This window comes from Harpia harpyja, chromosome 7 (assembly GCF_026419915.1).
Source record: "Harpia harpyja isolate bHarHar1 chromosome 7, bHarHar1 primary haplotype, whole genome shotgun sequence".
Lineage (NCBI taxonomy): Eukaryota > Metazoa > Chordata > Aves > Accipitriformes > Accipitridae > Harpia > Harpia harpyja.
In genome coordinates, this window is record NC_068946.1 from 55,899,037 (window position 1) to 55,924,222 (window position 25,186).

Sequence of the window (25,186 nt, forward strand, 5' to 3'; positions counted from 1 at the left end):
CTGTAACAGAGGTGTGAGGATGCTGATGTCCCGAGGATGCCATGGTGTATTGCTGTGCAGCACGCCCAGCACCTCTGATCAAACGCAGTGTTCACATCAGGAGTGTGAAATCCCGTTTGCGGGACTGCTGCTGGTACTGTTCTGCTTTCAAAGCCTACTTCGTGTTTAATGACAGAAGGCCGAGCATATGTTCAGAAGGGGCATTATTAAGAGCAATTGGTTGCAACCTTGGTAATACTGAGATTTAGAGTCTTCCAGTAATCTCTGGTGCCCGTCAGAGTTGAGAAGACGCTCCCAAAGGCGGCTGAAGACTTCAGAAGGGTTGTGTCTGGCTGGTGCCTGGCTGTCTCCGGGGATGGGGCTGCTGGTGGTACCCCACCAGCTAGGAGCCTGGCAGGGGACTGGTGGTGCCACCCCGCTGCGAGATCTGTATCCTGCCACCCTGCTGAAACTCCGTCCAAGAGAGCCGTTGCCATCCGTGATTGCATCTGCATTTATTACGAAGGCTGCCGCTACGCCGGCTGTGTCGTCGCTCCCCTGGTCCTGCGGGATGTCAGCGTCGCTGCCCCAAAGCGTTGGCTGTGTGGGCTGGCGGGTGCTGGCTTCTGGTGTTTGTTTCTGGTGCTCTCTTCTTTCCTGTGACTTTGTGCTACAAAAATTAACCTGCAAGTCAAGCTGGCCATCCCTTAGAGGTTCCCAAATTGCTGGAAGGGCAGGTGAGGAGCGTGGGGGAAGCTGGGGAGGAGGGAAGCACCGGGGCGAGATTACCCAAAGCTCTTTGGGTGTGCACCACATTGCATTGCATGAGGCTGAAAATTCAGGTCCCATAGGAATACTTCAAACAAGGCTTCCAGATGCTGTCACTTGGTTTTAAGAGCTGCAGAAGTCATGGGCCAGTCTTGTATTCAAGCACTGGAGCTGACACACCAGCCTGATGGAAGCACAGCAGCTCCAGGGAGCACACGGCTCCCAGGCAGGAATTGTCTCCATCGCGGGCCGGGAGCTTTTGTTGGCAGTGGGACCTGTGCCACTTGGAAAGGCTTGGAAAGGGACCTGACCTGGCTGCTTTCCAATACGCCATATAAAGCAAGTATATTTGAACTCATACATGTGAATTTGTCTTTTTTTTTTTTTTTTTGACATTTCTTCCCTGAGGCATCATCAGCCACGGAAGTGCGTGGTAGGGACCTGGCCGATAGCATCTTTAAGTTTTTGCAGATAAGGATAATGAAGCGTAAGTATGATAAGGATGTACGATTGCTGGGAAGAATATATTTTTCCTTGCCAACTCCAGCTAAGGGTAAAGGCTGTTTGTGATCTGGAGCATGAAACTTCCTCTGTATCTGTCTGTCAGAGAAAATATGCTTTGCTGTGGGGTCAGTGCTGCTTCTCCCATCGCCGGCAGATCCTGTGAGCTTTCCTGTGGTGGTTCATTCAAGTCAATGACGGGCTGAGGTGGTCCCAGCCCTAGTGCGAGGCAGGTTGCTCAGGGCTGGGTCCCGTTCGACTTCCGAGGATGGGGGCTGCACAGCATCTCTGGGCAGCCTGTGCCAGTGTTGGATTGTACTTACTATGTAAGAGGTTTTTTTGTTGTTTTATTTTTAACGTTTAAGTGGAATTTAAGGTATTTCAGCCTGTGCCTATTGCTTCTTGTCGCGACGCCAGGTTGGGGGCTGGTTGCTGTCGGTGCTGGTGCGGGATTAATTCTGCTGGCCATCTCTGTCATATGCTGGCTGAGAGCTTTTGCTTGCGTGCAGGCTCGTTTTCATTCAGTGCCATGCTCTGCTTCGGCGTGAGCCCGTGAGCTGTTTAACCTAATTACCATCCCAGGGATGGCCTGAGCTCCTGGTGTTGGAAGCCGAGGAAAGCTGGAGCTCGATTTAACAAAGATATCTTCATTTCAGCACTTCTGAAGAGGTCTGAGCACGGTGTGTACCCAAGTGACTTAGACATTAAAAACCCAGACTTTCACTCATGCGTGATGATGCCCTTGCATGTTGGTGCCACTTGGGGTGTGTAGCAGGCTGTACGGGTAATAAACAAACATGCCTCCAGGTGAAGGAATTATGCAGTGTGCAACAGGGGCTAAAACATGCTTGTTACCAGAAAAGAGTCTCCTTATAAACAGCTGTTTTCAGCTGTTTCTCTCTTGTGATATTTTTAAGCTCAAATCTGTTCAGTTTACTGATTTTGCTGACAGCCAGCCCAGGTCCTTCAGCCTGGGATCTGCAAGTCAAGGTCCTTGGTTATTTAGTCAAAGACTGTGAAGCATAATTGAATCCAGCTTCCTCCTCTGTAACCATCCTGACTCTCTAAGTAAGTAATTAAGAAGCAGTTTATTGTCAGCAATTAAGGACAGCAGCTCTAGCTTAAAGAAGCTGAGGAAGAGCAAGTATGCAGAGTAAGTTTCCCATTTGTATGCTGTGGGCTGGAGCTGTGGTAAAGCATGGGGTGCTGCTTGAGCCTTCCTGCTCAGGCTTCCATGTGACAATACCGTCCCTGCTCCCTGCTGGTATTTCAGGGAAAGTTAGGAAATGTGCTCGAGCTATTTTAAAAACCAGGGTTCTCCATTCAGTAGCCGGATTCACAGGCCGATGGACACAAACCCACGCAGCCTCCTCAAGCGCAGCAGAGCCTTTTTAATTGCTTGTGGAGTGCCTGGAGGCTTGTTTGCTGCTCTGTAAGAATTGGGCTGTTAAATGGTGACAACTAGGTTGGCTTGAGGTCTCTGCTGGTAGACCTCATTCTGGCAATGCTGTACTGGATAACTGATTTTAGGGATGATTTAGGAATGAAATACTGGTTACCTGTTGGAGGTAGAGACAGGAAAGGCGTTATCCTGGGTTTGCCTGATTTGTTCGAAGCATGCTACTGCTGTGTAATGATCACAACTGTGTGACCGCTGCGCAGAAGAAGGAGGCGAGGAGATCTGCTAAAAAGATGGGAAGTTGTTTTTTTCGGAGTAATGATTTTGCTGAGTCTGTGTGCTTGGGTGTGTGTTGCATGGGCAGCACATACCTATGGACTGGAGGGAACTTGCAGACCTCCCAAGCCCCTTTTGCAAAAAGCAATAACACAGTTACCTTGGCAGTAAATGCAAAGCCCGTTTGTGCAGTGTACCGGTCTGTGACCCCTCTCTGATTAGGAGCACTGCTGAACTAAGGCCCTGGCCTAAAGGGGACATCGGATTCAGGCAAGCGGTAACTGGATGTTACTGAAGATGCTAGCTGTGCCCATGTGCATCAACAACACCCTGCGGGTGTGCTGCTTCAGGCTGCCCTGGCAGCTCTTTCCATGCCCCGCTGAAGTTGTTAGGGTTCACATATTGGTGTGGTCACTGCTTAAATAAGTCCAAACCCTTGTAGAAAGGAAATGGGCAGCGCTTCTGGTTTTCAAGCAATTTTCTGAGCCAGCCTAGCAGGGTGGCCCTTCAATGAGAGAGCAAGTGGTCGGGGGGCAGCTGCCCTCTCCTGGGCTGGGGAGCAGCGAGGGTGGGCAGGCGTGGGTCAGTCCCCTCGCCCTCCTCCTTCCTTTGCTGTCCTCAGGTTTGGAGACACTTAAAAACCTCTGCAAACGGCCTTCTCTTCTTAATGGGGGTTAATCAGAAGAGCATTACTGCTTAACTTGAGGCTCTTAAAGAGCAGCAGGGCCTTCTGGAAAGGCATTAGATAGCTTAGCCTCCTTTATTTCACCCTCTTCTTTTGTTGATATTTACAGTGTTAAGGTCATAAAAAGAAAATTACAGGAGGGGCATGGGAGGGCTGTGTGCTCTGAGCTTTCTTGCATAGGGATGAGGTATTTGCCATTTGCGCGGGAGTATTTCCCGGGAAACCCAGTCTGGTTCCCCCAGGACATCCCGTCTGGACAGTTGTGTAACAGCCTCCCGCTTGCTGTTACCTGATTTAATTATTCACCACAATGACAAAGCACGAAGGGTGGGCTTATAATGCAGTGGGTCAGATTTTTAGCCGGTGTGAACTGATGCTGTCCCCTTGCTGGAGCTGAGAGCCTGGAGGAGCAGAGCTGTAGTGCTTGCTGGGAGCTTGCAGGGAGAGAGCTTTTCCAGGTGATGTTGGGAGATGGTGATGTTGGCACGTGCTATACGGAGCCCAGACGAAGCTCACTTATGGCTCCATCCTCGTGAAGGGAAGGTGGTTGGTTTGTACCATGGCTAGGGTGGTAGGTGTTGGCCTTTGCTGAGCGCTGAGCTCTGCACCGAGGGTTTGTACCGGCTGGGCTGCCTTCCCGTGCTTCTGCGCTGCCGCTGAATCCGTGTGCTTTTGATCAGAGTGTAGGCTTTACAGCTTCTTCCCCGGCTAAATGGAAAGTATTATGATTACCTCAGGGAGGGAGGTTTATGGTCAAGTAGGAGGCACTTCCAAAGCATAAGCTAGACAAAGATAAAATGCATATATATATTCTTCTGATATCAATATGACCTGACTTTTGTGAACACCTGTGGATTTGTTCCCTCTCTTTGGCAGTGAGGAAGGGATTTTAGGAGGATTCAGAGGTTCGGTCACCTAAACGTCTTTTTAAGCACCGTGGGTAACCCTGCTTGGCTTGCAGCTCCTGCTCCACGAGTGCACAGCGAGTCCTGTCTCCTACCTGCCCAACCCACGCTGGTGCCCTGAGAACTCCAGGATGTCCCTAACAGACATCGTCAGAGACGCCGATATTTAGGTAATGGAATCCTGCCCTTGGCATCCAGCATCCTTGGTGTGCTCCAGGCAGGAGATGTAAGTGTGCGGCATTGCAGTGTAATGCTCTGTCACATTTCTGGTTGCTCTGTAGTTTATAAACATTCATCAAAGGGATTTTTGATGAAATACAAGTTTCCTTTGTTTACAGTCTTCATGCACCGGGAAAATCACTAGGTGGGTATCTTGGAGGGTGAGCAGGTGAAGTGTCTCTAAGATGAAAAGATTAAATTAGAAACATATTTGTGGATAAACAAAGGCCATTGTAGTACATGTGTTATCATCAGGTGAGAAATCCTATGGGAATCAGTAATAAAGACGACCCTGGGAGCATGACTGGAGCTAGAGAGAAATCCACCAGCTGGCACGTTGGAGTAAACCCTTTGGGCAATGACTTTTCTCCTTGTGTCCTGGCACTTCCTATCGATGAGGAATCAGAGGATAACTTTTGTCCTGTAGTAAGGAGTGAAGCTAAGAACAGAAAAACAAAAAAGAAATAAATTCATTGCAGTGGGTGTGCCCTGGATTTGATTTGTGTACAGCACTTACACAGAGTTAAGCCCTGATTGAATAGACAAAGCAGTTTTAAGTATTTGTACATAGCATGTATAAAGAATTAAGCCTGTATTTCTGTGTATAGGTATCCATGTATGTGTGGTACAGATGGGAAGTTTCCAGAAATTTGGTATTCATCTTCTTATGGAGATTAAAAATAGCATTCAGAATTGCCTCATCATTTTCCAAGATACGCGTTTCAAGCAAGTTAACTTTAGTGCTCAAGTCTCTGCAGTAACAACACTTTATTCGGTTCATGTCTGAGCGTTATGTTAGGTAATGTGTATCGTAGACGACTCACTGACTGACTGTGAAAGTTTATTAGAAGTGAATTAGAAACCGTGCAAGGAAGGCTGAGGTCTATGAAGTGTCAGTGACTCTGGTGCACGCTGGAAACTTCAGCATGCTGATCATAAGCAGGAGCCCAGAAAATGTGGTTAGGGCTTTATTTGGAAAAAGTAACCTAGTAGAAACTTTTATGGGAGAGTTCAAACATTTATTGGTCTAGCATCTACCTTTAGGACCGGTTTTGGGATGGCCGCAGTAAAAGCGCTTAAAGAATAACCAAAGTCTGTTTCCCGACGTGGAGCTTTTCCGAGGAAGGTTTTGTCCCACGCCTGGGAGCTCAGCAGGTTTTCCATAAGGCTGTGACCCTCTCGGTACCACACGGCCAGCTCAGCATGCCAGACTGCGGGTCTTTGATCCCAGATTTCAGGAGAAGAACAAATGAAGCACCGCTGGGATGAGGGGGGGTCAGCTGTGTCCACACCGGTCCTCAATGTTGCTTATATTGAGAAGAGCATCCTGAACCTTCGGGGTTAAAACCCATGTGGGACGAGTGAAGAAAGTTTACACTTGTGAAAATTCATTTACTTAACCAAAGAGCTGGTGGCTTTGTAGCATCTTGGGTCACTATGTGAACTTTGCTTGCCTGCTACAGGAGCTATTAGTGTGGCAATAAATGTAGAAAAAATGATGGAGACTGACGTAATGCACGTGTCTGAATTCCTAATGCGCCTTCGGTTGGTTTAGTACAAAATAACCTGTACTGTGACCGGGTCGCAATAGCGAATTCTGGTTCTGCGAGAGGCAGGGGAATATTTTTGCAGCACACGTGCGGCGGTGTGGTCGCATTTAGGACAGCGCTGCCCGTGCCCTCGTGCAAGGAGCTGCACACAGCAAGTCTGCGTTTCAGCAAACCTGTGCACAGCGCTTGAGGCCGTTTCCCCGCTTGCGGCAGCTCTTCATTTATATTTCATGCCAAGTTGTCTGGCAGGGCGCGCGCGCTACATAAACGCTAATGTATTGCTCAGTTTGACATCTGCAGTGCTGTAAAATGTCCGTCTCGAGCAGGGAGCGGGAGCTTGCCGGTGAGGGCTACCCAGGCGAGACACGTGGACGCGTTCGGGATTAGGACACGGCAAGGGCAGCCAGTGCCCACCAAGGACGGGTTTTCCAGGAGGGGAACAAAGGGAGCAAAGACAGAGGTGTTTGCTCAGCGGCCATGTGCGATTGTTCAGTCAAATCCTGATGCCTCATACTTGGCAAATACTTGGAGCTTAACACTTGAACACTGAAAGGCAATGAAAAAAAAATACTTCAAGAAGGTTACATGAAAACGTGACCGGTGAAAGGGCAAATATCGGGGCTGGTAATTTGAAGATGCATAATTTTTAGGCGCTTAAAATTATTCATATGATGTGCATGTGTATATGTGTGTGCTTGTGTGTCATGCATTTTTACTGACTCTTTTATTGTCAACCCAGGCAGACGTAATGTAAGGGAGCCTTGGGTGTCAGTTATAACAGAGTAAAAGACAAAGCAGTCTTGCTGTATGAAGTATTTCTCATTATGGCTAGAAAGTCACACGTTTGTGGTTTACTTTGGCTTCCCGTCCACCTCTTCTGTTGGGTTGCGGTGGTGCCTGCAGTAGTTAGACCTGTAAATATTTCCAATAGAAACCAAGGTTTATAAACCTTTAAAAATTCACTTGGGATTGAAGCTTGGCATATGAGAGCCTTTTCTTGTGTTTACATTTTTAAGTGTAACGAACTTGCAGATAAATTCCTTTTGCTGTTCATCGGGTACTTGAGTGCAGACAAGAGGGACATAAATAATTTGCAATTTTTAAAAAGTGCTTATCGCTTATCTACTCCCTTCTGGACAGCGTGAAGCAAGCTGCAGAGACCTGACTCGCTGGCAATATGGGATACTTGTCAGGCAGGGAAGAGAGCTCAGCTGTGTACAGGGAAAATTAAAAATAGGCACTAAAGGCTACGTTTGCTTAAGTGAACTCTGAGCACCTGATCAGTGAGTTCACGTCTGCTTCAGAAGCAGAGGAGTTGTGTCTGAGATGTGGCTTTGCAAGGAAGGCTCGTGCTGACATCCGTCGGAGACATAAAACCTGGGACTGGGACGGGGGCCAGGCTTTTTATCCCTGAGTTCATTTATTTTTCTTGGTTTATTCAGCCCTTAATATTATTCAAATGAAGATTTTCTTTCTAGACCAACATAAATTAGGGAAGCTGCCAACCTACACTGTTTCCTCTGTGTCCTCGGACTAAAGCGTGGTGGCCGTGTGGGTTTTATTTGCTTTTAGTTTTTATTCGTTGTCCGTTTTAAACGTCTATCAACTTAAGCAGGAGCAGGAGGGTGGGCTGGGACAGGTGAGCAGCTTCTCTGTTGCACTCGTGGGTACCCGTGCTCTCGCCCGTGCGAGGGATGCAGAGCGAGTGTGCATCCCCGCGGGGCCCTTGTCCCAACCTGTGGGCAACGGTGAACTGGAGGAGGTGGAGGTGGCCGGCCGGCCGCCCTCCGTGTGAAATAGCCTGTTCTCACGTTTTCAGTGGAATTTCCTGTATTTCAGTTTGTGCCCACCGTGTGCATCGCTGTGTTTTCTTCTGGGTTTGGGGGGCTTTTATGTGTATGTTTGTGTGTTCGTGTTTGGATTTTGCCATGTGTTTTTTTTGTGGGTGCTTTAAAATGCAATAGTTGAAATATCGACATGCATTTGCATAAGAAACTCACTCTGATAAATTACATGTATTTATATCCATATGTGTATAGGGGAAAAGGTGCATTCATATATATGAAACTGTTCAAGCTTTCACTAAATTCAGGCTTCTTTAGTTGTGCTACCGTACAAATATAGCTGTGCAATTATAATCTTCAATGCGAAATATATATTCTTGAAATGGTAGGTTGAGAAAGGGAGTGCTTTCTTTTTTCACTTAATGTACACTAATGTGAAAAATAAAAGCTCTTCTATGTTTTGAAAACATTCTTACAGATTCCTGACAGAAATAGCCATGTTTTTCCTTCCTATATAGGCGTTCAGTAGAGTGATAATACGGGGGGCATGAGAGGAAAAGAAAGTGCGTGTGATAACACAAACCCCACTTTTTCTGATTTTTGTCATCTAATTCCAAGGCACTTCTTTCACCATACTTTTGCAGGGAAGAAGCTTCAGTGACGTTGGAGTATATTTTTGCCAAACGCCTTTAGCGCAGGCCCAGCGCTAAATTGAAGAGTTTCTGGGCAGCACCTTGCCCTTGAACACGTGGGGACAGTGATACCCGCCTGGGCAGCGTGGGCTTTGCCATTTCACCCGTGTCTGCTGCAAAAGCAGGATTGCTGCTTCCCCCGGATTTCACCGGGGAAGTTTCCCACTTGTACGCATGTGAATGACCGGTGTGAAAAGTGCTAAGCTCTGGGCTCAGGGCGCAGCCGAGCGTGGGTACGATTGCTCCTTCTCTTGTTTCCCGTTGTTTCTGGATAAGGGAATTGTCCCTCTGTCACCGTTGAAGCGGTGTATTGCTGCCCTTTGAACCATGTGGGCTCACCCTACATCACCTGTGTATTTATGGTGGGAAAAGACTTGTTTTTTCTATCGAAAAAGTGCAGGTAGGATAATTTGTGATCATCAGCTGCTTTTAAAATTGCAGTCAGGTGAAGTTTAACTGCTGTTTTTATGAGAGCTTGCAGCTTTTCCCCAACGAGGTCGACTTTGCAGACTGTTTGTGACTAGGTCATCGCTTTAGGTGGTGGGGAAGTTAGGAGTCCTCCGTACAGGAGGTGAGGTCGGAGGTATTGTGTTCCACTCACCTTCTGCAAATCGCTTCTCTCGTCTTCAGGGATGTCATATCAAATGGTGCTCCAAAACGTTCAGGGAATGTTCAGGGAGCATCCTTCTCATCTCGTTACCCCGCTGGCTGGGTCATCGTGGTCGACTCCTGCCCCGAGGCATCCCCTCACCACCCAAGCTTTTCCTGCAGGGTGCTCGGGGCTGACTCTCCTCTTGAAATCAAGGGGCCGTTACGCAGCATTGCTTTATTTCACAGATGAGATTTACACCTTTGGAAAGAACGTGGCCTTTGAACCAACTGTTCTTTGCAGCTGCTTTTATGCTGAGATTCTGCAATCGTCTTCTGTGCACAGATGGCAGATGGTTTTTGGCAGCTGCTGATAGGTGCTGCTGCCCTTAATTTTGATTTTTCTTTTCAACAGAGTGATTGATGAACAGCAGTTCGGTTACACACGTAGCTCTGCAACATTTGCTCTTATTTCCATATGGTTTATAGTGAACGGCGTCACAAGGGGATGGGATCCTCTGATTTACAGTAAAGCTTTTTTTCAATGAGATCCAGATAAAAGTTTAAGAAAACAACCAAACCCCATCAGCATATCTGGGATAACTGTTGAGATGCTCAGGCTTCACCCCTCGGTACTGCCGCGTGCCAGCGCAGGGTCAGAAAAAGTGTAAAAATCACTGAAGACCCTCGTCCGTATGTCTTCTATCGTGTCCCTGTCCTGCAGCATCCAGCAGCCGGGGCGAGTGCCTGGTGCCGTCCGTGGTCGGCTGCCCTGCAGTGAGGACACCTCTTGCCCCGAGCGCCTGGGGTCATGCGGACTGACCACAATCTGTGCAAGTCCAAGCACAGCCTTTGGCGCATGTATTTTGGTTCTTTGGAAGACACTTTCTCAGACATTTCACTAAAACGGGTTTAATTTTGGATTTTGTGGTTTGCCTTATCAGCAGCGAGTGCCTTTGAATGATTTAATAAAGCCGCGGGGCTTGCTTGGAGCAATCTTCCAGGCCGGGTGAGTCAGCGGTGAGTTGGGCTTTGAAGCTTTTGTAGCATGAAACTATTTTTCAGGGGTGAATTAATGAGGCTTCAGCTTTTCCAAAATGCGAAACACATTAGGCCGAGTCTGAATTTTTGAAAGGAGCAAAGAGCTCTGTGGTAGCAGCAGTCATCCTTGGCCACCAAAACCTTCGAGAGGTTTCCCAGACGAAGTTTCAGCAGCAGCGTCAGAGGCATCCTGACTGCCCAGCGAGACCCCGCTCGCCGTGTGCTCCCACGCAGAGCCAAAGGGGTTTTGACCCCGGACGCGAGCTGTGGCTGTGTCTGCACAGGGACGAGCCCGCAGCGGCAGGGGGGAAATTCCGAGATTCCCACTCGCACCTGCAGCTTCACGTGCAGCAGCATTAAACGTCTCCGTGTCGGTGCTTTCATTTGTACAATGCCCATGCTAGTATTTATATGTGTGGGGACTAACCTCTGTGAAGAGCTTTGAAGTTAAACGCTAATTTATTATAAATCTGCAAATGATAATGCTGATAAAACAAAGCAGAGAGAAGCAAAGTGAACAGCAGCAGCACAAGGAAGCTCAGAGCGGCGGTGATGAGTGCGGCCGGTCGTGGAGGGGCTCGGGGAAGTCGCGGAGAACCGCAGTGATGGTAAAACACAGGCATCAAAACAAGCCTCTTGGCATCTGAGTGACAACCTTGCAACGTGGACATCATCCACCGCCTGCCACGTGCGGCAGGGACCCCTCGGCTCTCTCGCTGGGAACGTCTCCGGGCCGTGCTCCGTCAGGATTCAGGGCTGATGTGCTGCCAGCAGAACTGCTGCTAGCGGGGCGTTCGTCTGTAAACACCCAGGAGGTGACTGACGTCCCAAGAAGTATTTACCCTTCCCTGCCGCTGGATTTCTGGATGGTTTAGTCCTTCCTTGTCTGCTGGGGAACTGCAGGTACTCACAGCGGTTTTCTGGATCCCAGCTTTCCCTTTCGAGGTGTAAAGTAGATGTTGCTTGACGACCTCATCAGGCCCCCTGAGATGAGTGTGGGGAATCACGGATCCAGAGTCAAAGAATTTTCCTTGTTTTTTTCCCATCGTGTTTCTGAGGATGAGCTCCGTGCCAGTGTCCCCACCGCAGCCCTGGGCCGTGAAGACCCCCCTGTGCTCCCTGTCCTCTGAGCGGGGACGCTGCGGCTCTTGGCAAGTCACCCCGTGCCGGCGAGTCTGACCCTGCTCTTCGCAGTGCTCTCCCTGCAGAGCCAGGGTGTGTTCAGGAGGAGAAAGGACTCGTGCAGCGAGAGCATTGGTATTTTTAGATCAAAGACCAGTTTAATAAAAAAAAAAAAAAGAAAAAAAAAAAGGAGGATTAGAACAATAAGTACATTTAATTTTAGCCTAGCTTGGATTCCTCATAAAGTCAACGAACTTTGAGATTGCTTCACTTGTCTCTAGCTTTCCTAAATAAACACACCGTAGCAGGACTGAGAAGTTAAGTAGCATAGAAAATGGCAAAAAGTTAAATTTTAATATTGTAGAAGAATATTAAGGGCTGTTTTACAGGCCGGGTCCTGGAATTAAATTTTAATACTGTACAAAAATATCAAGGGTTGTTTTAGTAGGCAGCTACTGAAGTTAGCAAGAGACTTTTTTTCCTTCTTTCTTTCCCTGGCAGAAAGGGTCAGAGTTAGGGGCAGGGTGAGGGACGGGACAAGGGGGTCTCCTCCTGGGCAGCGCGGTGTGGCAGTGCTGAGAGCTGATCTTCTCCAGCGACAGCAAGTGAGGTGAGTTTGGGGCCAAGAGTCTAGTTCTTAGGAGTTTTACCCCAGGCTAAATAAACCTGATTGCCACCAACCTCCTGCATCGTGGTGTTGGGTGATCTGGTCAGTGTGTTTCACCTGGGGAATGTTTTGAGATGAAGAATGCTGTACCAAGGCTTTAGATGTTGTAGACCTTTAGTAGACCTCAGGTCAGGAGTAATTTAAGTGAGCGGGATGAGTAAGGAGGTGTCACTCGTGACGGCTTTATGGCCCTGAGTCAACATGAAACAGCCACTGTTGCCTCTGGAGTTGGTTATCCCCGCAGAGGACAAGAGCTGAGTAGGTGCGAGTCATCCTTCATCACTCAAGCCTTAAAGGGTGAGTACAAAACCCTGGCTTGCCACTGATGCCTGTGCATCCTCTGTTCAGTAAAGAAGATGACTCTTTGTAACATTATAAACTGGTTTCTTTTCACACTGACTTAAGTTTAGAAAATGTGCAGGAACATTTACAAACTCAAAAATGGTACATATCTGACAACGAAGGGTGATAATGTCAATGTCTTTATGAATATACATGAACAGATCTGAACTGCATGTTACGTTGCTTTGCATTCTCTTTTTATTATTTCTGGAATTTGGTTACTTTTGGATCCTGGTTTCTGGGAAGACATAGGCACCTCACAGTGCCAAGAAGTAAACCTGGATCCACTCAGGAGCCGGTGTTTCGTTCTCAGGCTTCTCTAGCCAGGGAAGGGGGCTGCTCTTTCTCAGTTTTATGAAAGTAGGAGGTATGGATTTGACTTATGAACTAATTTTGGATTTACTTTGTAAGAACTCACTAGATATTAATAAAAGCTTAAAATAGTTCAGGCTGTGCCTTAAAACAGCCCTGACTGTAATGCAGAAAAAATTAAGATTGTAGCTCATCGTGGTGGAGAAAGTGGAGATAAAACCAGGAGAGCTGGAGGCAAAATGCAGTAGACATGGCTGTTATGAAAGTCTGCGAGGGATTGAGGGGTTTAACTGATGAGCTGGAGAATAAGCTCAGATTAGGAAATTCCAGGTGAGGATAGGGGGTCCTTGAAGTCTGCAATTGCTGGAGTAACGAGCAGAGCTTTGATGTCGGTATGTAAATCTGAATCTAATTTACAAAGGCCAAGAATATTGTTTTAAATGTATTAAAGCCCTGATCTTTTTTCATCAATGCTGTTGTGAAGCCAAAAACTACCCAGGTTTGTTTTTCTGTGTCTCTGGTACTAGGGCAAGTCAGGAATAATCCCAATCAGAGGAAGGGTGGAAGGAGAAAGCGAACTGGGAATTAGGTTTCAGGAACATAAGCTACTCTGCCGTGTCTCATAGAGGAGTGGGTATTAACCTGCACCCTTCCCTGCCACGCTGAAGATGCTGTAGTTGCACGTAAGGTTTTCTTGGGATACCTTTATTTCATTTAAAGTTAACGGTGCTATTATGAAAGTGGGAAGTTTAACTCTTTGCTGAAACAGTTGTTATATTTTGCCTTTCTCCAGCTCTGAAGTTCGCAGCATTGGTTGACTTGCCTTGCCTTGCCAGGTTGAGCTTTGCTGCCATACCAGGCTTTTTCCATCACTGTCTGGCGGATGGGAGTAGGCTGGTGGAAACATCTCATATTTTAGGGGTACACGTGCTCCAGTTGTCTTACTAACGCATGCAGGGCTGTTCATGGGAACAGATGGATCAGGAGGACTGTGTCATGTTTGTTGCTAGCACATTAATGTCATGATTCAGAAATAAAAGGGATTTAGACTTAAACATGATAAGATTAATAAGAGCAACAGCCTAATGCTATTAATTAGCAATGTTTATGCTTTTGAGTCAGTCAAGTTGCTGCTACACTTGTTTTCCAAAACATTGAGCCTTTTAATTCTCATTAAAACAAGGAATAAGTTAGAAAAAATACAGCTCAGTCACCCCACCACCAGCATCTAGTGTGCAGTGCTGATGCCGGTGTGACCTGGTCTGCAAGTTCATACCTGTAGTTACGTGCTGGTCCTTTCCTTAGCAAAACCACAAATGCTGCTGAATGTATTGATATTTCTGTAATGTGAATAAACTCAGCCAGTTGGGCGCTTTATCCCTCTGCAGCACGTGGGCTACTATTTTAGAATTTTCTCTGGATAATGGTGATAATACGTGGTGTTGCGGGAGCGCTTTGCCCCTGAAGCCTGGGGCTACCGTGCGTGGCCACCAGCAGCTCCGTGGGCCGAGCCGGTGCCCCCCTTTCCCCCTTTTCCATGGAAGGGGACGGCATGCAGATCCCCAAGGGCCAGGTTCGAGGTCAAGGGCGAAGCCAAGTGCCATGGCGGTGGTGCCCAACTCTTGCAAATCAGTCTACAAAAATAGATTTTAGTGCCAAAAAGTGGAAACAGAGGCTACGCGGTTTCCGTAGTAAATTCAGATGCTCTTGTCAACTCAAAACCTAATTTGAAACTGCTTTTCTATGGAGACTTCTGGAGGACAGAGGTAAGAGGGTTACAACCAGCAAGCCAGCCGGTCATAGCAAACGGCACAAAATTTGGTCAGTTTTGAACAGGGCAGCGAAGTGCAACCCACAGCTTTTACCTTGAGTTATGGAGGAGTTCGGCTCTCGGTGACCAACCTGTATTTACAGTTGCTCTCTTTTTCGGGGGTGGCACGTGAAGCGCAAAGCTCGGATGCCTGCGCTAGCATCCTGCTTTCCTCTGCCTGCTCGTGGCTAGAAGGTAACGCTGCTGCATGGGAGACTGTTTTCCTGCCCTGTGCTCGACCACTGCTCTCGTGGTCACACTGAGACGGGTGAAATCATCTCCTTGGGATGAGGCTAAATCTTGATGCGTCCTGGTACGCAGTGGTGTTACCGAGTCATCTGGCCCCGTGCTTTGGAGATGCTGTTGGGGCTACCAGTTTGGACGGAGCTAGGCTTTGTTTCATAGGTTAAAAATACATATATTTCCTTGATGCGCTGTTGGTTTTATTTTTAACTCTTAAGCAATTTAATATTTCATAGGTCTGCTAGTATTTCCCCCAGTTTTCCATCTGCTACTGTGATTAATTTAAGTTCTAGCTTTATAATGCCAACCCGGAGCAAACGGAATGGAAACCTTACCTATATTATTTGGCACATAGCACTAGACATGAATAACTTCGGAATTTGTGGGGAAAAAGAGAAGTTATGTGGTTTTGGAGCCAAAATATGATTGGAAACGGGCCCTCGCAGACAGCACGATGCTGTGTAGGATCTAGCTGCAGTTACTTTTGAGTGCAGTGCTCCAGATTTGTGTTTGTAGGTGTTTCTGAGGAGTCGGAAACCTCACTCGGAGGCTGTAAAGCGGTGGTGCGCACCAATTTCCTATTGCCTTGCAGACATTGAGGCAGAATGATGTGCCAGAGGTTTGGTTTGGTTTTGTTTTTTTTTCTTTTCAGTCCTAGAAGCGGTGTGATGTAATGGAAATTTGCAGTACAGTGAGGAAGGTGGGACTAATTTCCTAAGGCTGTGAATCTGTGGGAGGAAGGAGTGGAGCAAAGCTGCAGACCTCACCTGGATGCAGATGCTCAGCCAGGTCTGGTGGGCATCAGCGTTTTACACAGGGCTGCATGACCCAGGGTAATGATGGGGTGCAAGAGGCAAAAACCCAAACATAGGGAGGTTGTATCACGGCTACTACGCGGTCCGGCATGGGAGCTGTGGCACGGCCCCGGCAGCCCCTCGGTTCGTGCCACTGTGCAGCTTGTCGGACTCATGGCACTGACTTGAATTAAAAATAGCTTGACCAGAAACAGTTCTTTTTAATCTAGACCGCATTCAGTACGAGCCATGCAGCCGTGTGCGCAGGGCCAGCCGGGGATTGGGATGCAGGGCAGTGGGGTACGAGACAGCGGGGCTGCTTCAGCTGCTGTTGCCACTAAAAGAAATGGTCTTTTACTGCCCAAGATGGGATCCTAATGGAAGATGGGTATCCAGTATAAAGGTGCGGTGCTTCTTCCTGAGCTGATCAAAGTCTGCTCTGCTGGCAAAGGCCCTCCAGCTGCGTAAGTGCTGGTGGTGACACAGGGGATGGTAAGGGACGACCTGGCTGGGGACACAGGCAGGAGAGGAGAGAGTGGGGCCATCCCTTCTGGCAACAGCAGGGATTTAGATTGTATCAGGAGGGGAATAGTTATGCTATCAAAAGCCTTCAAAGCATGAACTCTTAATTAGGGTAAAGATGGAAAGAGAAATCACAGGTCATAGACCTGTAGTTAACTAAGAAATGCTGGTATGCCTGAAGCCCATAGTCGTAAGAGCTGGAAGTGGCCAGGAGACATTCATGAGTCATTTCACTGATCCACAGAGAACAAGAAATCTAGACTACTAATGCATCTGGTTAGTTATGACTAGACTCAAAACTATGGCAACTGTTAAGGTCAAGCCAGCCAATTCAGTAGCCTTCTTTGCCACAGTTACTGGTGCAACAGCTGAAGGTTATGCAATTAGATATAGTGCAGTTGGATTTCAGAAAGCCAATTGGTATAGTGCCATGCATAAATATAAAATACATTGCTTCCCATTTAAGTAAAAATACCATGGTTTAGCAACTAGTTTTCCAGCAGGGAATGGTTATTAATGGTAAGACCAGCTGAGGAACAGCATTAGTCCAGGTTTTAGAGAAGGTATGATCTACACCTGAGTTATTTTGTACAGAGAAACAAGGGTTATTTGCTACAGCCACTGACAGCCTTGATGAAGGTGTACGTTGAGTGGGGTCAGGTGTGCTGGGGCGCCGGCCTGGAGGCTGCAGGAGAGCCGAGCCGAAGGACAGGGAGCTCCAGGGGATCAGGAGATCTGATTCAGCAGATGTCTTATAGACAGGGAGAAGGGAATAAACCTGCACGACAAGCAGAGACCCTCGGGTTGTGAGTGAGAATGTCTTGCGATAGTTTCCAGTAAATGAGTGCAATTTGATCCAGTTGCTAAGAAAGCCATTCAAACTGATTTATGTATAAAACATAAAAGTTAATGTCAAACTGACTCTGCCAGCATGAAAAGCCCTGGTCCAAGTGCATTCCCTCCTTACCGCATGACTGATGAGGCCAGAGGGGCAGCAGACAGCAGAAGTAGTCGTTTCCTTCCCAGTTCCCTCCAGAAGAGATGAAGGCAGGGGGTAGAGGGGCTGCTGGGGTGACCTGCCTTGGTTTGCCTCAGTGGAGGCTCCTGTCCATGGCATGGTAATGGACTTGCACACTAGCAGGTTTCAAAACTGCTTTAAATCTGTTATTGAGAAGCGAGTAGGTGCAAATCATGCACTGCTTACACACAGAGATTTGAACCTGGTTGCACACAATGTATTCATAAATAATTATACCTGTCGGACCAGGACAGGTATCTGAAGTGAGTTGCAGTCATTGTTGAAATACATGAAATGATTGTGTACAGCAAAAAGACGCGGAGTGAAGGAGTTCATATTTCAGAATGAGATCAGATTTAATTCATTTCAAAATGAGATCACTGGAGCCTGCTGCCTGGGTCTTGTTTTCCCTGTTTCAGGCTTTCATCCGTGCTGAACTCTTGCCATGACTGAATTCTGCAAAGGGTTCCAGGCAGGTTCTTGTCCAAGCGCCAGCCTGGTTGGGTAAGCTGATTAACTATAAGATCAGAGTGTGACAAGGGCTGTGTTGCAGGTAAACAGTGAAGCTTTTCCTACAGCTGAGATTTAGCGTAGCTATGAAATATGTTTGCATCCTCAGAGGTAAGGAATGGTGCTTGAAGAAGCCCCAGGAAAAATACCAAGAAGTGCATTAAAATGATAAGTAGAACTGATAAGGTACATGGTGAGAGACTGAGAGGAGAATCAAGCGCAGATATGATCACAGCCTATAAATACTGTCAACATGACAGCACAGATGAGCAAAAGGAAGATATTTGTTATCTGATGGAAAACAAGCTTTAGGAAGAGCAGTCGTCCCAGCAGCAGGGCGGCGGAGGGGATCCCCAGGAGCGGGTGATGCTTGTCAGCCAGGATGGAGGGAGATAAGGTCTTGTGGGACAATAGCAAATACATCTGCAATGTACAGACGGCGAGATCGGCTGGAGACCTGAGCTGTCCTCGCCTCCCTCCGTGGTCCTGCACGGACCAGGAGGTACATGTGCACCAGAGGGGTCCCTCGGGGGTCCGCAGTATTGCCGGTAAGGAGAGACGTTTGCTGTCGCACCAAAAATGTGGAAGGACGGTGTTTGGGGCGCGAGCCTCTCTGTTCCTGCCTGTGCTCCCGTGCTTTCAGGCTCCGTCGGGGCCGTGGTGGCTGCATCGCACCAGCGTGCCCGGGGACGCCCTCGGACGAGGGGGACCCCTCCGCCGAGCCTTGTGGAGGGGCTGCCTCCCTCCGGGCGAAGGCAGATGGCTGCAGCAGCCTTTGCTCCTCCGCCGGCCCTGCCTCCTCGCAGCTATCGTTGCCCGCGGGCGGGAATGCCACATCTGCTCCTGGATCACGCCGGAGCCCTCCTGGTTTCCAGCCCGGGCTGCGGGAGTAAACCCAAGGAGAGGGAAATCTGAAACGGCAGCTTCGAGGGAGCTGGATCAGGAGCAGCCCCGGCCCTGCACCTGCCTCCCCCCAGGGCTGAGCTGAGCTGAGCTGGGCTGGGAGCAGGCTGACAGTCAGCCTGGCCCGCGAGTTAGCAAGGCAGCCGAGATGTGAAAGCCCTGGGAAAGCGTAGGGGAAGGTAGTCCTGCATCATACCCAACCGCTGGAAGACGAGCGGGGAAAGCCTTCGCAACGGGGACGTAGCGCTTAGCCACCCAGTTGGAAAGCTTTGCCATGGATGGCCAGCCGCTGCCAGTTAACCTCTTGGCTCTCCTTCAAAGCCCCTCATCCCCCAAAGCTCGCCCGGTTGTTGCAGTGCCCATCAATGAGGTCGGTGCTATACGCACCGTCCCAGCGGCACGGGGATTGCTCTTGGTGCCCGCGGTCCCCGTCTGCGGACTTACGTAAATTTTTATTTTATAGTGTGCTATTCAGGGTGAGCAGACTGGGGACTCGGCAGGCTGGGCTGATTGTAACAGATGCTCTTGTTGGCATCTGTGGCAGCTTGGGCTATCCGCATCTCTCCTTCGTTACCTGGGACAGGGTTTGTGTGAGGAGATGGAGGAGGTCTGGGCCACAGGCTGTGCGAGTCCAGCTGTAGCAGAGTATGGGTCCAGGAGTGTTTCTGAGGATCCCCAGGATGGCCTACTTTTAATAAATCTGTAAAACTGCTTATTGCACAGATTGTGAAGATGGGTGCTTCTAGAGCAGAGTGTTTCAGTACCTAAACACCGGTTCATTGATTACTGCTTCGCTGCAGGCTTATTTAACAGCCTTTGGTTCTGGCCTACTTTTGTGCCTCCCGCAGCCTTTTCAAAATTAAATGTGGAAGGGTAGTGCTGGAGATGTGCACAGCACCGGCCAGACCCGCCTGCGGCGTGCAGTGCTGCAGGGACCAGCCGGCGCTTCGCTCCCATCCCAGTAGCAGTCTGGGATGGACCGCCAGAGGCTTGTGGTCCTGAAGGGTTAATTGGGGATAACTCGGCTGGTCTGGGAATGCCAGCTGGAGACCAAGAGGTGCCGGAGACCAAGAGGTGCTTAGCGGGTCTTTCATTCAGCCACTTCACCTTGCTGCGCGCCGATGGGCTGATAGGGAGGCTCTCCAGACTTGGTGTTTGCGAAGCTCTCGAGGCGTTCCTGGGTTCTCCGGGAGCGTAAGCACGATAGCTATGCTGCGCGTTTAGAGACACGGCTCTGAGGAAAACTGCCTTGGGAGCAAGTAGCCAGCCTGTGCCACCCTACCCCAGACAACTGCCCATGGAAAGATGTCTCAGCTGACATCAAAGGAGCCAGCAAACGATAGGCATCATCTGATTGCTGCCTCTCCCCTGCCTTACTGCAGGTTGTCATTCACAGTCTCGGGATTGTGTGTGCAAGTAGCACAACGTCACGATGGGCAGCGGCAATTCTACCTCCGGGATCTGTATTATCCAGATAAGGTTGCATGTGGTGACATTTAAAAACCTGAACGGCGTCCCGCTGTTGAAATAAAACGAAATGGCATTTCAAGGTCTTGTTTGGAGAGAACTGGCCTTCTGCAGTCCCCAGCCCGCAGCTGGAGCGTGTGCTTTTCCTTATGAGCGTGCTGAAATGGGGGGGCAGGCGAAGGGAAGAGGGGATGTGGTGGACCACGGGGACCCGTCTGGGCTGGAAGGTGGCTCCCGTGCCCTGGCAGCGCGGGGAAGGACCGTGGTCTCCGCCGGACGGAGGTGGCCGGTCCTGAGCTCCAGCCGCTCACCTCCTGCGTCCCAGCATGGCCCAGCGCCGAGCCCTGCCCTTCGGTGCCTTGTGATTCGGTGCCTGGCTTTTGGGGCCAAAGATGACATTTAGAGGGAATTTTTCTGAATAACCCTGTCAACAGGAATTCACATAAAACAACTAAAGCAACCGCAGCCATGTTGCCTTGGTTTGCTCATGTCTGACTCCGCCGGAGCCTGAGCCCTCTGTGGTCCCTCACATTTGCTTTCTCTTTCTCCACAGAATGCGATGAACTTGCCGCCTGACAAAGCCCGGCTTCTGCGGCAGTATGACAACGAGAAGAAGTGGGAGCTCATCTGTGACCAGGTAAGGAAGGTCCAGAGGGCTTTTGGCAGACGTCTCATTGAGAGCACCAACTGGGTTTCATCAGCAGTGTCCCTGGGCTTAGAAAGGGACCTTGCAGATGACAAGTATTTGAATAGTTTCAAACACTCATTTCTTTGGCCTTATGCTCCATTACTGGTAATGACTCATAGAAGCCTTGCAAAAATAATGCTCTTTTTTACCACAGAGCGATATTTCTTTCCCCTCTGATGTTACTGTCACCCCTGTGCCCGTTTTCCCTGGGCGGTGGTGAATGCTGCTTGTTTTGCCTGGCACAGACTCGAAGAGACTGACCTTCAGTCACCTCTCAGCAAGTGCTTTGAGTTTGGTCTGCCTTGACCTGTGTAACTTGAACGAACGGTCTCGATCCAGTGAGTATTTGGCTTTCCACATTACGAGCCGTTGTTGCAGTTGGCAGTAGCTGTTGCCTTTGGGGAGAGGTGAATGGTGATGCAGCTTGAACTCCTCTTTGCCTCCAGAGGCTGAACAACAACCTCGGATTAAGCAGCACCATATGCTGAGGCATCTTTTGTGTATGAGTTCTGCTGTGGCGTGCAGACTTGGCAGCAATATAGAACAATTAACAGGTTGGCTTTGCCATGACAAATGAACAGAAACGGCATTATTTAGAGAAAGCGAAGCATGCAAAAGGTAGGATGTGCATTTGTGAGCCAACAGCAAAATCAGGTTCTGACACACACTTCAAAAGTAATCGCTAATGAAAATAATTGATCTGGGACTGAGAAAGTAGGATGTTTCCTTGAAATATAAACACAGTGGTACCAGGATGAGAGTTTGGCAGAAGGTACAGTCATGCTGTGAGGTCAGGAGCATTTTAATAAATAGATTTGCGGGACATTTCCGATTTAGCTATTACAGTGGTGGAGCCTCTGATAAAATCCAGCTACCTTAAAGTAAAGCTGAATAAAGAATTACTTGCTTTTTTCCATGAGTTTTCTCTGCAGAGAATGTAAAGCATTGAGCTATTTAAAGTTTCAGTTTAGTGAGACACTGAACAAATTGCTTAATCTACTGTAAGTGATTTGTTTCATGGATGTTTGCTTAGAGCATGCACACTCAGAGCATGCACGTAGAAGTGTGAGCTTTGTGCTGGAGTCTGCGTGCTGGCTTTGCACTGAGTTGGCAGCGGGGCAGGCAGAAGCAGTTAGATCATAGCCTCGATGTGCAAACTCCCACCTCAGAGCTGATCCACCCTTTGCAACATGCAGCTGCTGCTGATTCATTCCTGAACTATACAGCAAGATAGGAGGGATGAGCAGATGGAAACACAGGGGAGGAAATTTGCAATCTGGAGTAATCGTGTATCTTCATAGCTCTTTGCACAACACTGAGTCCACCCCCGGGATGCTTCCCATCACTTGGAGAGGGTAGGCAGAGAAGCAGCGCAGGACTGTTGTAACCAGCACTGCAGAGCCCAACGCTGCGAGGATCCCGAAGGGACGGGAGGTGACAGTGTGCCACCCTTCCAGGGTCCCGCTATCCGAGGGGATGTGCAATAAGGGGCTGCGTATCTGTGATCCGTCGCAGCTCCCCGGCTGCCCTGGCATCCCTGGTGGGTGCTTGCCAGCCGCTGTAAATTAGAGCAGCATGAAGCAGGTGTCTGTAAAAGCACCATAATACAGCATATGGGGTGTGAAATATTTATATCTGTCCACATAATTATGGCATGTGGCTAAAAGTACTTCCAGAAATAGAATTTGTACAGAATGTATCTTTTTAGCATGGATGCAAATTTTGACTGCTATTTTCTATTGGTATCACCCATTATACCATTTTCACCCGTTTTTGCTTAGTGAAGGACTGAGGATGTAAATTAATGTAACAGCTTGAGGCAATTAACTCTTACCCTCCTGTGCTGGTTTTCAACTTAAGTCTGAAAGGAAAAAGTGTCCAGAGGTTGCTCTTAAATGATATTTTCTAAATAGTCTGTAAAGCAGACCCTGGCCATTTGTCTGTGAAATATTTTGAGAATATTAGGGGAGAGAGTTTGGCCCCCAAAAGGAACTCTCACTCTTGCAGAAGTGAGATTAAGCAAAGTGGGGAGCTACCAGTCTGATGATGATGGTAACAACAAAACCGACAACAATAATAATAATAATCTGTCGTGAGTAGGATTGTGCATGTTGTAGTGAATCATTGTAAGGGTTGCTGGGCTGGTTGTGGAGGACTCATCCCGTGTGGTACTTTCTGTTCGTTTGTCTATAAACCTTGCAAGTCATCTAAGTGTTGCTACTGGTGTCCTGAAAGCTTGCTCCCTGCCTCTCTGGCTTAGCAGACAAGGAAGAGAAGAGGAGCAAAGCCAGTAAACCGGTTGCCCATCCTGGAGAGGGCTGAGCAGTGGTCATCTGTGGGGTAAGCGCTGGGAAAGATCCAGGCAGGGAAGAGGATACCATTTTCTGGCATGGCGAGCCACCCTTTTGGTGTACTCCAGGCCTCTTTATCCAGCTGTGTGCCATGAGGCGTTGCAGGGGGCACGGATGTTGAGGGAGGAGGTCGGGGACATCTCACAAAGTTCTTCATTGCCCTCTAATGGCAAATTGTGGCAGGGGCATCACCATGTCCTTACCTTTGGAGACACTGGAGGTGCGCATAGGGAGTAACGAATTAAAAGACCTAAGGCGAAAGTCGTGCAGTTTACATCCAAAATGCCATCACTGAGGTATTTGTAGGACTCTCTCCTTTTCCTAATGAAACTCCCAATGAAGGCAGGTGCCGGCTGTTTCGGAGGCTGGTGGCCAGTGTGGAGCTCGCTGGGATGGCGGTGGGTTTCTCCAGCAGCCTCCCGGGCAGGTGGTCCTCCGCCATCCATCATCCCCACTCGGGCTCCAACGTGCCTGTGTTGGGGGTAATTTCATCTGAACCAGGGCCGCGTGGGGTGCCATGTTCCGCTTTAGGGTTCATTTCAACTTGTGACTGAGAAGCGTGCAGGTATGGGCCCTGTTGGAGACACAGTCAGTGCACACTAGTGTGTGCCACACACCCGCACGCCCTTGAAGACAGGCTCGCTTCTGCGCCCCGGCCTCCTCTGCCGCCGTTCATCAAGCTCTGTAAAGGGAAAATGGCGTGCAGCCTTCTCCTCCGTGAACCAGGTCTGGGGAGAGGCAGTTTCTTGATGTTATTTTTATTTTTGGGTGTTTTTTGTGAGACCGTGCGCTATGGACTGGTTGAGAGCGTAATCGCACAGAGCCACAGTGGTCCACGCCTGCCACGTTAGAGTCCAGAGCACCGGGGAGTACTGACAAATACCTGCGTGTCCTTTGGATTCGGGCTGGGAGTTACTTTAAAAGCATACCGGGCCATGTCCAGGGTGCAGGCAGCCCTCCCGCGTGCTGCCCGTGGGTCTCGGTGGATGGCTGATGGAGAAGGGGACAGGCAGCGACCGCTGGACGGGACTGAGCGAGGAGCAGGGTGTCACGGGAATGCTGCGCTATTTGTTGTTTGACACAAATATCTCAGGTGAGCCCCAAACCAAAACTCTCCTCAGAAACGTGATGAAGAGGTGGTGATTGAAAAGTGGTACCTCACTGCTGTGTGTTGCCATATGGTGCCGTTAACCCTTTTGCAGCAGATTTTTTTGACAGCATTCAACTAAGCATTTTCCATATCTTTGCACGTGCTTCAGTAGCCATTTACAGCTCTGTTTTGGGACGCTTTGCATAAAAAAAATGTTTTGTGTACCAATGAATTTCCCCTGATGTGGGTAAAGTACAGGCTAGAATATCCCGTGTTTTATTGAACTCCCGAGCATTTGGACAATAGAGATGCTCGTGGCTTCATTTATCTGACTTGCTGGCCCTGAGAGAGGTGGCTCACTGAAAATCGGTGAACGATGGAGCAATCGGAGGTACGTGCACGGGGCACGAGGGGTCCAAGGCTGAGCGGCGCGGGGCCGGGCAGTGGTTGGCATCTCCGGCCTCGGAGGGAGCATCTGCGGCTCTTGGCTGGGTCCCTTGCAGAAGCGCTGGTGATGTGGTTTTGCAGAAAATTAATAGTGGTGGAAACAGATCCCTCTGCTTCCTAAATAGTGCGGAGATGAACGGCTGCTGTCGTTTCGTTCCATAGTAAGACATATAAAGTGACATACTGTCCTGCTGGTGGGCTGGCTGGATTGCTGGGGCCAGGAGGTGAGCTGCCCTCCAGGTCTGTGTGGGATGCGGGACGGGTGGTGGAAATGTTCACCACGTTTACGACGTGTTTGTGCCTCGGGAGTGAGAAGACGCTGGTCTCCAGCACTGCTTGTCCACCTCCTTTCACCAGCGTTCACCTTCCACGTGGTTCATGCACTCCTAGCCATTACTGGCTGCCTGCTGGGCTTTCTGACAAGCCTGGATACCGAGTGAGATGCACTGTGTGCTTACCTAATGTATATGAATCCTAAGAATGAAACACGTTAGCGAGGGTAATAATAATAAT

The 25,186-nt window shown here is 48.9% G+C and overlaps 1 protein-coding gene across 11 annotated transcripts in view; it reads left to right on the top strand.

Annotated features, from left to right (window-relative positions):
- The window catches only part of FMNL2 (formin like 2), a 153,757-nt gene that overhangs the window by 61,136 nt on the left and 67,435 nt on the right, over positions 1–25,186 (top strand). For all 11 annotated transcript variants that reach the window (XM_052792450.1, XM_052792453.1, XM_052792451.1 and 8 more), the window contains exon 2: positions 20,651–20,734. In XM_052792450.1, coding sequence (XP_052648410.1) covers positions 20,651–20,734 — 84 coding nt within the window. The remainder of the gene's footprint in view (positions 1–20,650; positions 20,735–25,186) is intronic.